General features: G+C 50.3%; 2 protein-coding genes across 2 annotated transcripts; both read left to right on the top strand.

Annotated features, from left to right (window-relative positions):
- Positions 1–315: 315 nt before the first annotated feature.
- On the top strand, positions 316–7,663 carry fma-PKS (polyketide synthase fmaB; the record flags this gene model as incomplete). The annotated part of the gene is made up of 4 exons (XM_057061496.1): positions 316–938; positions 994–4,697; positions 4,763–5,138; positions 5,194–7,663. The coding sequence occupies 4 exons, from the start codon at positions 316–318 to the stop codon at positions 7,661–7,663; spliced, it is 7,173 nt and encodes a 2,390-aa protein (XP_056925458.1).
- A 724-nt stretch (positions 7,664–8,387) lies between these two features.
- On the top strand, positions 8,388–12,326 carry N7503_001948 (uncharacterized protein; the record flags this gene model as incomplete). Its single annotated transcript, XM_057061495.1, has 5 exons — positions 8,388–9,220; positions 9,273–9,680; positions 10,322–10,803; positions 10,851–11,752; positions 11,799–12,326. 5 exons carry the CDS (start codon positions 8,388–8,390, stop codon positions 12,324–12,326), a joined length of 3,153 nt encoding a protein of 1,050 aa, XP_056925457.1.
- Between the last annotated feature and the right edge of the window lie 143 nt (positions 12,327–12,469).

Raw genomic sequence — 12,469 nt, 5'->3', positions numbered from 1 at the left:
GACAAAATGATCTGACCAATATTCGGGCATACTACTATCATCGGGAATACACAAGGCTCCGAGGAGCAGAGGTGGCGTGATGCATCGTAATAGGGATATGTTCTTCCTTCAACCTAGTATGCTGGGTTGTTGGACGATGTGCCATCTGATTGGACACTCTTAAGTAGAGAAATGTAATGGTGGCTACATGCATTTTGATGACGGCCAAAGGGAGCATCGATATGGGCTGGCCGTGCTTTGCTATATATAACGTGAATATCGCAGGCATTATGGTTCCAGCCTACGCCTACTGACCTTCTAAAAAAGATTAGCAAGATGTCTGGATTCACAAACGGCAGCACGGATGGACATGTCGGAGTCAATGGAGCCGGTCACGCAAGCCATACCCCAGGCGAGGACGTTCATGGTTCATTGCACAACAGCAGCAGTCACTACATCCAAGAGCCTGTAGCTGTGGTAAGCATGGCCTGCAGGCTCCCCGACTCATGCCACACCCCACGAGCCTTCTGGCGGTTCCTCGAGGAGGGGCGAATTGCTATCAACACGCCTCCAGGAACTCGTTACTCACTAAGCACTCATTATGATGGCTCACTAAAGCCGCAAACCATGGCCTCCCCGGGAGGGATGTATCTTCAAGACGTCGACCCCCGCGATCTCGATGCCCAGTTTTTTCGGCTTTCGGGAATTGAGGCCACATCCATGGATCCACAGCAGCGCCAGTTGCTAGAAGTTGTCTATGAAGGTCTCGAAAATGCGGGCGTGACTTTGGAGCAACTCGACGGCGCGTCTGTAGGTTGTTTCGTCAGCTCGTTTGCCAGTGACTATGGCGACATGCAGGCGCGCGACCCGGAGAATCGTGCCCCGGCGACAGTTGTTGGAGTTGGTAGAGCTATGCTCAGCAATCGTCTTAGCCACTTCCTTAATATCAAAGGGCCAAGGTGAGTTGTGCTCATGGGTATGTCAATGGAGCAGTTGCTAATAAGTCTTCGCTAGTATGACAATCGACACTGCCTGCTCCGGGGCACTTATTGGGATAGACCTCGCCATGAGATACCTCCAATCCAGGGAGATATCCTCTGCAATTGTAGCAGGAGCCAATCTATACTGCAGCCCGGAGCATGTGATGGATCATTACATGGGTGCGAATGGTGCCGCGTCGCTGTCCGGGCGTTGCCACACGTTTGACTCCAAGGCAGACGGATATATCAAGGCTGAGGCAGTCAACATGGTGTATCTTAAGCGACTGAGCGATGCTATCAAGGACAAAGACCCTATTCGCGCGATCATTCGCGGAACTGCCACCAATAGTGACGGCTGGACGGCTGGTATCGCGAGTCCCAACCCCGAATCACAATCGGCTGCTATTCGCCAGGCTTATCAAAATGCTGGAATAAAGGACCTCTCACTGACGAGCTACGTTGAGTTCCATGGTACCGGGACAAGAGCGGGTGATTCTCTGGAGGCGAACGGTGTTGCAACTGTCTTTACACCGTTCCAAAAGCCTGACCGTCCCTTGCGGATTGGCTCAGTGAAAAGCAATATCGGCCACTCGGAGCCAGCTGCTGGCTTATCCGGACTACTGAAGACTGTGCTCAGCTTGGAGAAGGGGGTCATCCCTGGGAATCCTACATTCTTAGACCCTAGTCCGAAGATCGATTTTGAAGCACTCCGGTTATATACTTCAAGAACCGCCACTCTCTGGCCAAAGGTTGACTTGCGGCGAGCTAGCATCAATTCATTTGGATATGGAGGCTCAAATGCTCATATTATCGTCGACGAGGCTAGGGCCCTGGGTCATCATCACGTCTCTTCTTATATAAACGAAGAGATAGATGATATATTTGCCGAGGAATTAGCCACGCGGCCCCATATTTTGGTCTTTTCAGCAAACGACGAAAAGGCATTGGAGGCCCAGGCCACTGCATTAGATCGTCACCTATCGGATCCGGCCGTGAAGATCTCCCTTCGCGATCTTGCGTATACGTTGAGCGAACGAAGATCCCACCACTATCATCGCTCATTTGCGATCACAAGCAGCCCGTCTTTGGACCTACCCGCCTTGAGTCAAGGGCATATAACCGGCCAGAAACCCAGAGTTGGGTTCGTCCTAACTGGGCAAGGCGCCCAATGGCCCACGATGGGAAAGGAGCTTATTCAAACATTTCCCCTCGCAGCTCGCACTATCCAGCACTTGGATAGAGTACTACAAGAAGCTCATGATCCACCTTCATGGGCTCTCTATGCGCAATTGACTGCCGATGATGCCCAAATTCAGCGTCCGGAACTATCTCAGCCGCTTGTCACGGCACTTCAATTGGCTCTTCTGGCTGTATTCAAGGCTTCCGGTGTAGTGCCCCAAGCGGTAGTTGGGCATTCCTCTGGAGAAATTGCCGCAGCTGTCGCTGCAGGCTACCTCTCCCCTGAACAGGCCATTCTGATAGCTTACTATCGGGGCAAGGCGACTTCTGAAGCTGTCTACGAAGTCCCCGTCGGAATGATGGCTGTCGGTTTAGGGCCTGACCAGGTCCTTCCGTACTTGGAAGACACAACTGTAGAGGTTGCTTGCGTCAATAGCCCACAGAGTGTCACCCTCTCTGGAACGAAATCGGAGCTTGTCGCCATCGAAGAACGAGTCAAGGATGCTGGGTACTTTGCAAGACTTCTTCGCGTGGATGCGGCATATCATTCTCGCCACATGAAAACCGTCGCTGGGTGTTATGAGGAACTGCTGAAGCAGCACATCGAGTGGCCAGATCACAATAGGGATGAGAAAACAATCATGGTGTCATCAACCACAGGTGCAACCCTTACAAAGCCACCGGGGCCTGCTTACTGGGTAGCCAACATGGTATCACCTGTGCTGTTCAGCCAAGCCGCACAGGAGCTAGTAGCAGGGGCAGAGGCCATGGATTACCTTCTCGAAATTGGGCCAAGTGACGCACTATCAGGGCCAATCAACCAGATCAAGAAGGCCGCCTCTTCCTCAGTCGAGTATGGCTCGGCCTGGAAGCGCGGGGCTATCGCTGTCTCGACCCTGCTCCATGCAGCCGGAACTCTGTTCACCATGGGCTACCCCATTTCTCTGATGGCTTTCAATGACGACGCTGCCGATACCACCCCTGTGTTTGTATCAGATCTCCCCAACTACCAGTGGAACCACACAGTCAAGTACTGGCATGAGAGTGAATCTAGTCTCGACTGGCGCTACCGCAAATTCCCTTATCATGATCTGCTTGGTAGCAAAATCCTCGGTAGCCCATGGACCCATCCAGTATGGAAGAACGTGCTGCGGCTCAGTGACACCACCTGGTTACGAGACCATACCCTTGGGGACAGCGTTATCTTCCCCGCGGCAGGCTACATTGCAATGGCGATCGAAGCGATCTACCAGAAAAAGTATGCGACAGGACAGGTCCCAGAGGGTACTCTTATCTCAGAACTTCCCTTCAAGTTGCGAAATGTGACATTTCCAAGAATGCTCACACTAGACACTAACGGCGGAACCAAGATCCTGTTGTCTCTGCAGCCGTGCTCCAGCACAAAGGAGTCATGGCACGAGTTCATTATCTCCACAATCGCAAAAGATGGCTCAATTGAAGAACACTGCAGGGGTGTTGTGAGCGTTGGTGACCAGAGCATTCCCCCGCCACCCGTCAGTGCCTCCGACATTTCACCTCTGCAACACCCCGTCCCAGGCGCAGTATGGTACAAGGCCATGCGTCATGTCGGCTACCACTTCGGTCCTGCATTTCAGCCCTGCCAGCAAGTCGAAGCCAAGGCAGACTCGCGTCACTGCCGCGCTATGGTGCGACTTCAAGCCCCCGAGTCTCGGTATCCGCAGAGCCATTATGCAATGCACCCCGCTGCTATTGATGGCTGCTTACAGATTGCCACTGTCGCCCTGAACCGTGGTCACCATTCTGCAATCAACACCCTCATGCCCCCTGCCATCATTGATAACCTGGTCATTTTCCCGCACAATGTTGCTTCCAGCGGTGAGGCTATCGTAGCTTCCGAGGCCGTATGGAGCGGCGTTGGTCGCCCAGACGACAACAAACGCTACGTCAGTGATATCCGCTCAATTTCCCAGGAAAGCAATGAGCTCGTACTCCACCTTGAGGGTTTAAGATACCACGCTATCAATGCAAGCGCCGAACGACCCCATGCTTTCACGCAGGTTGTCTGGAACCCAGACATTGACTTCATCACATCCGCTCAGACGGCGCATATCTTACAGACGGCTGTCTCCTCAGGCAACGGCAATGGCGAGGTTTCCGCAGCCTTGACACAGATGGCCAAGCTACTGGCACTCATCGCGCACAAACGCCCGTCGTCAAAGGTTATTGAGGTGGCGCTACGCGACGGCCCCATGGCTGGCGAGTCTTTGTATCTCGACCACATTCGCGCCAGAGCAGGTCCTATTGCCCTAGGATGTAGCTATCGCTTCTTGGCGCCGTCCCAGCAGGCCGGACTTGTAGCGCATGAGAAATACGCTGTTGAACCAGGTGTTGCCGTGCAGGTGGTGGATGCGGAACACAGGCCTTTTGATGACATTGAAGAAAAGTACGATTTCATTGTTCTGAAGGTCTATGAAGGGGAGCGGGAGCTTGAAGAAACCATTCGGCTCACACGAGATGCCCTGACAGTGAACGGATATTTGGTTGTGGTGAGGGCAGCTGGGCTCCCCTTCATGAATGGTATGTACTATCCTCTCAAGGCTTCCCAAGCTATCTCGTTGACGAAGAGATCTAACCATTGTCAGGTGACACTTCCAGCTCGACCGGTCTAGACACCGTTCATGATATCCATATATCCCGGGACGGGATCCTCAATCTGCTCTACGTTGGAGCTCTGAGGGAGGAAAAGGCGAGCACCCCCCTTACAGAAGCAAAGAAAGTACACTTATTGCAATTTGACACTTCACTCCCCTCTGCCGAAGTGATTCAGGATGAGCTGGCCCAGAAGGGATGGGATACGTCGCAGCACAGTCTACCATTTGACGAGGTTCCACCGAACAGCACGGTTTTGATCATAGATGAGGTGTATCAACCAATCCTCTCTGCCTTAGCAGACGAACAATTTACCGCCTTGCGAGGTCTTCTAGAGCAGCAATGTCGCGTACTATGGGTCACTAGGGGGTGAGTTGCCATAGACACGGTGGGGGGGGGTTTCAAACTTGCTAACAATAGACAGGTCTCAAATGAGGGTTACCCATCCAGAGCAAGGTCTCATGTTCGGAGTTGCGCGATCGCTTCGAGCAGAGTACCCATCCAACCTTATCATGTGTCTAGACATAGAGTCTACGACCAGTGCCGGCAGCTTGGAAGCGATTGACACAGCTCTTCGTCATATCACATCTGCAACGAGCTTCCAGGAAACTGACAGTGAGTTTGTGGAGCGGGATGGGATGTACCATGTGAGTCGGGTTGTTGCAGATGACGTGTTGAATCAGGCACAAAAGGAAAGCGAGGAAGGAGAAGGAGGAGCATCTATTCGCGAGGGCATAATCCATGACCACAAGTCCCTCATTCGGTTAATCAGCGAGAGGCCTGGTACATTGGATACATTGGTGTACAGGGAAATTTGTCAACAGCTGAATCTTGCAGACGATGAGGTTGAGATCGAGGTTCATGCGGCAGGAATGAACTTCAAGGATTTGGCCAACGCGATGGGATTCGTACCGGCCAATGAGCATCTATTCGGCTTAGAGTGCACAGGAGTCGTCACTCAGATCGGCGATGCTGTAAGAACAGTCAAACCGGGAGATCGGGTGCTTATGGTCCGGCGAGATGGGGGCTGTTTCGCCAATCGCGTGAGAAACCGCTGGCATGCTGTCCACCTTTTGCCCGACTGGGTCTCATTCGAAGCTGGTACAACCCTTGGAATTGCGATTCACACAGCCGTCTATGGCCTTGTGACACTGGCCAACCTTCAAAAGGGACAGTCCGTCCTAATTCATTCTGCGTCTGGCGGTGTCGGCCTAGCGGCTATTGAGCTGTGCCACTATCTTGGTGCAGAAGTCTACGTGACCGTGGGCACGGATGCAAAGCGAGATTTCCTGGCCGGGCAGTATGGGGTGTCGCGAGACCGCATGTTCTCTTCACGCAGCACAGCCTTTGCCAAAGAACTTATGCAGGTTACCAATGGACGCGGCGTCGACATCTGTCTCAATTCCCTGACTGGAGACATGCTGCATGAGAGTTGGAGATGTATTGCCGAGAACGGCACTCTCGTCGAGATTGGGAAGAAGGACATGCTCGACCGGAATAGTCTGTCCATGGAGCCTTTTGACCGTAACTGCTCCTACCGCGCGCTTGATCTTTCGCGAAAGAGCATCAGCGATGAGACCACCTACCAAACCGGAGTCTACATCATGGATCTAGTGAGGCAGCGGCATATCAAACCATTGCACATCGGTGCGACTTTCTCATTTACAGAGACTGTGGACGCGTTTAGGTACATGCAGCGCGGGAAGCACATCGGCAAGGTGGTTCTCTCCTTCGAGGACAGCAAGACCGTGCCTCTACCCTTCCGACCAGCGGGGCCTGTTTTCCGCCTACGTGATGACGGTTCTTACCTTATAGCGGGTGGTCTGAAAGGTCTCTGCGGAAGCATTGCTGTCTACCTTGCTCGGAATGGGGCTAAGAATATTGTTGTCATCTGTCGCAGTGGGTACGAGGACGCGCGATCCCAAAAAATCATATATGACTGCCAGTGCCTGGGATGCCATGTCGACCAGGTAACGGGTGACATCACATCCCTTGACGACGTCCGCCACGCCTTTACCACTGCCTCCATGCCCGTCATCGGTGTAATCCAAGGCGCAATGGTCCTGCGCGACCGCATGTTCTCAACCATGACACCCGACGAGTTCCGGCAGCCCATTGCACCCAAAGTCGCCGGCACTTGGAACTTGCATCAGGCGTCACTCGAGCAGCCAACATGCCTAGATTTCTTCACCTTGCTCTCAAGTGTCAGTGGTCTTGTAGGACAGCTTGGACAGGCCAACTATGCTGCGGGTAACACCTTCCTTGACTCCTTTGCTGCATACCGGCTCCAGCAGGGCCTTCCAGCCTGCTCAATCAACCTCGGTCCAATCGAAGAAGTTGGATATCTAGCCAACGACGACCAGGGCGCGATGCTCAATCGCGTCTTCGAAACCCGCGGCTGGACACCCATACATGAGGCCCTGCTACATCAAATCCTGCGCATCAGTATCCTCCAGCAAACGCATGATCTGAATCCATCGCATACCGGCCAACTAGTCACAGCAATTATGCCTGGGAATACCCCTTTCGAGCCCGTCCATCGGTTCAGCGCTCTAGCCGGTAACAATACAACTAAGACGGGCGGTGACATCAATGCCGAATCCAAATCTAAGCTGTTGCTCCTTAAGAAGGGCTCGAGCGATACGGACCATGCTATTTTGCTTGCTGCCGCCGTGGAGTTGGTGAATCCGGTTTTGATGCGCAGTTTGGGAATTGGGGAGCCTTTAGACCCTACGCGTCCACTGAGCAATTACGGAGTCGACTCTTTGGTTGCAGTTGAGCTGAAAAATTGGATTCGTCAGCAATTGGAGATTGAAGTTAGTGCGTTGGAGATTGTAGGTGCTAGGACTTTGACTGCGTTGTGTGAGACACTTTTGGATAAATTGGTTCGGTAGTTGCGCTTTGATATAGGCTAAAGGGCAATGTCATGAGGTCACTTCTACACGTGGACCTGATATCCTTCATTCACTGAATCACTGTTTTCCTAGCTATGCAGCCTTAGGTGCTCATGAATACAATTAAGAGGCTCCTTTAATATTATTTAGACAACATCTTCATCTAAGAATGGTGGATTAGGCTAACGTTTAGAATTAAAGATCCATTCATCTTTCTATACTGCCTAAGCATTATCCCATGATTCCCATCAAAGAAAGGTATCTACATTTATCCTAAACCTTGGAAATTTGAAGTTCCATCTATAATAATCATAGGATTATCATGCTAATCTCAAAATAATAGCTTCCTTCTCCTACATACTCTCACTTTGGTCGGTTTTATTCAAGAAACATTGTACGCCAGTCCCTGGTAGAGCCACTATGCAAGTATATCAAAACGAAATGCACGTGAGCGGGGAATACCGTGCTCTGTACATTGCTACACGTGACCGGCTTCCCACCCGAAAGCCGTGATCAACGGACCGCTCCGTGGTTACAACAATACAATACCGTCGGCCCCACACCGTGAACAACTGTATCTCGTCCAACCTTTACAGTAAATGATCGCATGATCAAGCAATGGAGATAAGGTACATTAGATCGAGAGGTCTATCTGTAGGACATATAATTGTCATAACCGAGAGCACCCAGATTGCCGAACACTGATTTGAATACATACTCCATCATGGCTGCTGCAGTTGCTTCCCTATTCGGATACAAATCCTCCCCAGAAATCAAGAAACCTCAAAACACTTCCAATGGTACATTTAAAGCTCTTCCAGCTTCTTGGTACAGCTCACCAGAGCTGTACGAGCTGGAACGAAGGGCAATCTTCTCCAAGAAATGGATCCTGACCACCCACAAATTACGCTTCACCAAAGCCGGCGACTTCCTGAAGATCGAAGAAGCAGGATTTTCCTTCGTATTGACCCTCGACCGAGAAGGCAAACTGAACGGCTTCCACAACATTTGCCGACACCGAGCATTTCCCCTCATCTCAGAAAGTGAGGGCAATGCAAGAATTCTCTCTTGCAAATACCACGGCTGGTCCTACGGTCTGAACGGAAAGCTTGCCAAAGCACCGAAATTCGATGAGGTCCCAGATTTCGATAAGCAGAGTCAGAGCCTATTCCCAGTGCATGTGCATGAGGACAAATTGGGCTTTATCTGGGTCAATCTGGACGCATCTCCAAATCCAATTCCTTGGGAAGAAGACTTCAAAGGAGTGGATGAGCAAGAACGTTTCCAGAAATATGATTTCAGTCAGTACAAGTTTGATCATACTTGGCAGATGAATGGCAACTATAACTGGAAAACGTTGGCTGATAATTACAATGAATGTTATCATTGTACTGTTGCCCATCCTGACGTGGCCAATCTGGCTGATCTTTCATACTATTATACCATCTCAACACCGGGACATATTCAGCATTTCTCCCGACCGCAAGAAGGCAAAGTGTCAGAAGATATCCAGAATGCCAGCACTTATTATTTTCCCAATGCGTGCATGACTGTCTCGTGAGTTTTTCTAACCCGTTGTTCGATGATACCCATTTACTAACAATCTCAGGCCACACTTCTTTTATATGATGCGATGCGTCCCCACATCTGCTGGAACCTGCTCGATGGAATATGAAGTTTATCGACACAAGGAAGCCTCGGATGAGGACTTTGAGCACATCGATTCATTCTTTAAGCGTGTTCTGGACGAGGATAAGCATCTTTGCAATGCGGCCCAAAAGAACTTGAATGCTGGAGTGTTTGTCAATGGTCAGCTGCATCCTCGTCTTGAGAGTGCACCTCTATATTTCCAGAACACGGTCAGAGCTCTTCTCACTTCTCACAGAGATGAGGAGAGGAGTGAGAAGCGGGAGATTTGGCCAGCACGACAGCATTCAGCGGGACAGGCTACCGCGGAGGACATTGCCTTTTGTGCCGGGTTATCATGCTCTGGTGAAGGGAATGGACAATTAGAATGGTAGGCTTAAGTGATTGTGGATTTTAGTTTATTAGCGATATATTGTGAATTTTGGATTGGTTGTTCTCCAAGAATATGAATATTAGAAGGATATGTTTCTGTGATACAGTAAATACGGTGTCATAGTTAAAGTTGAACCGAATTAGGCAGTGTTTCCCCGTCCACGGGTGTTATCGCGGCCCACGGGTCATGATCCGATAACCCCGCCGCTCATTAAAGAACACCCTGGACATGACATACTTCCTTCTCTGTTTATCAGTTCATTGTTCCCATACCCCCCAATGAATCGAGTCCACAAACGATCTCATCAGGCTTGTGAAAACTGTAGGTGAGTTCGTTCTACTCCGGTGATTAAAGAATCCCTTACTGACTATCGGAAGGCGCAAAAAGACGCGATGTCCAGGGGAGCGGCCCGCTTGCTCCACCTGTACACGTTTGCAGCAGACATGTCAATATAGCAGACATTATGAATTGCCGGAGAGATCTGGCGATCGGGTTTTGGTGGGTCCTGCCCACCGACATGGAGACCGAACTGGCTAATTCCAGAATAGGAAGAGAGGCTACTACAGCTTGAAGAGAAAATGGAACTGATGCTGGAAGGTCCAATGTGCGATTCGTTGACATTTCTAAGCCGCGAATAGGAGTGCTGATGACGATAGCTCAACCCGCCAAGTTGGAATTCCCCGCTCGAGTCCAGATGAGCTTCCTAGTCGCGAAAATACTTCAGAGTCAAATGAAGTACATGAGACAATAACACAGCGACGCATCTCCAGTGAAATAGCTCCTCAAATTGCGAACCCGTTGCCCTTTTCGATGCCTCCCAAGGGTATTGTGGCGGAGGGCATCTCTCTTTACTTCAAATACTGTCACAAACAACCTTTGTGGCTTTTTGATCCTGATGAGCTGTCAATTCCGGAAGCCTGCCGCAGTGAGGTGATATTCGGCACCCTCAGTCTCGCTTTGCGATACTCAAATAATCCTTTTCTGGAGGGGCGAACTGATCAAATGTGTCGACATTACGCTGAAGCTGCGCGCAGCTATGTCATGTTTCGAATTGCTCAGGGCACTGTGGATTTATCAACTATCAAGAGTTTGTGCCTTATCACTCTGGCCGAATATATTGGTAAGATCCTCTTCCAGGTATACGATGCCATATCTAATGTACTCTAGCAAATGATACTCATCTCGTTTGGCTTCATATCGGTCTTGCTGCAAACCTCGCTCAGTGCGCCGGTATTGACATCGAAATGCATGAGGGCGAGCTAGATCCTATACTAGAAGCACAGAGAAGGGTATTTTGGAGCATCCATCTTCTCAAGCAGCACTACGCTCCGCACAGTATGCAACTGAATATGCTGCGAGATATTCATAGCCCAAAATACATGGCTGTCAACATTGACTCACCCCGAGAAATGGGTATGAAGCCACCACAAACACCCCAGGAAAATGGCGCCTTCACATCTCGAGGAGATATTTGGGTTTATATGGTGCAGCTGGCTACTCTTTGGAGTGAAGTTCAACAATACGTTTCGCATTGTGCTAGTGGATACTCCACACCTCCGTGGTCGGTAGAGTCTGGCTATTCCATCATTGGGGCCCATCTGATGGATATGGAGACCAAATTACCCACTTGCCATCGATATGACTCGGTGAGATTTCAAGATAAATCGCGAGAAGAATTACATCGTGACCGAGGGTTCTGGAGCCCCTGGCTTTATCTCCAGTTCACCTATCACGCCGTGCACAGTGTGCTCAATCACCCATTCCTGTACTCATGGCGTCCGCAGCAATCTTCTCAACTGGCTGTGCCGAACACATTTTGGAAGACGTCCTCTGAATTGGCTTTGATACACACGACATGGACCGTTCGGTTAATCACTATGATCATCGAAAAGGACTACGAAGTTTCCGATCCTTTTCTTTGCCACGCAGTGGCTATTGCAGCTACAATTCATCTCTATTATTGCTGTGCGGCAGATCCAGCCATGAGAGATTCCGCCCAACGAAAGCTAGAGACCTGCACACAGTTTCTAAGTGATCTGGCTTCAAAATGGCCCAGATGCCAGGCATTAGTAAGTCACCAAACACGGAAATCCATCATCTACTAACTGCATCTAGCATCAAAAAGTTCAAGATCTCGTTCAATCAGCCTTCGCTGTCAGCCCCCGTTCAAGCAACCACCCCCAAACTCGGCGAACGTTATCTATAGATACAGCCTTAATGTGGGACATCCTCTGTCACAGCTCCAGCAAAGCAGCATTCGCTCCTCCAGGAGATGGTCTCTTCGATGCCTCATTTACACCCCCTCCATCCAAAAATCCAGACAAGGTGACAGTCGAAACTGAAATCTTCCATCACTCTGCCAGGGCAGTGGATACATCTAATGGAGGTCAAGCGTTGCCACCATACTCAAGCACAATGCGCGATCGAGCAGCTTCCGAGAACTCTGATACTGAGACTTGGACTCGGAGTAACATGATTACCGTTGATAACGGCACAAATCACCCACTTCGAGAGCCAATGGGATGGTCCGGACCAGGGATCCCGGCTGATATGTCTTTTATGGACATTTCACATGATCCTTTCTTTCAGTTTCAAGACAGCGAGAATCCTTATCAGGGTGTTTGGGAAGTGGGAAATTTGTAGGATTACTGGTTTGATATGGCTAGATTATTTGATTGGCTCTTTGATATACATCAAGTTGAGGTGTAATGGTGTGCGAATTATTGTATCACGCGAGCTCTTTCCCCTCTTGCATACGGAGACGGAGACCGTCGGTACCGCCCGTG

This window comes from Penicillium pulvis (assembly GCF_028828015.1).
Source record: "Penicillium pulvis strain IBT 33274 chromosome Unknown contig_12_segment0_segment0, whole genome shotgun sequence".
NCBI lineage: Eukaryota > Fungi > Ascomycota > Eurotiomycetes > Eurotiales > Aspergillaceae > Penicillium > Penicillium pulvis.
This window is presented reverse-complemented; position numbering and strand designations above follow the sequence as displayed.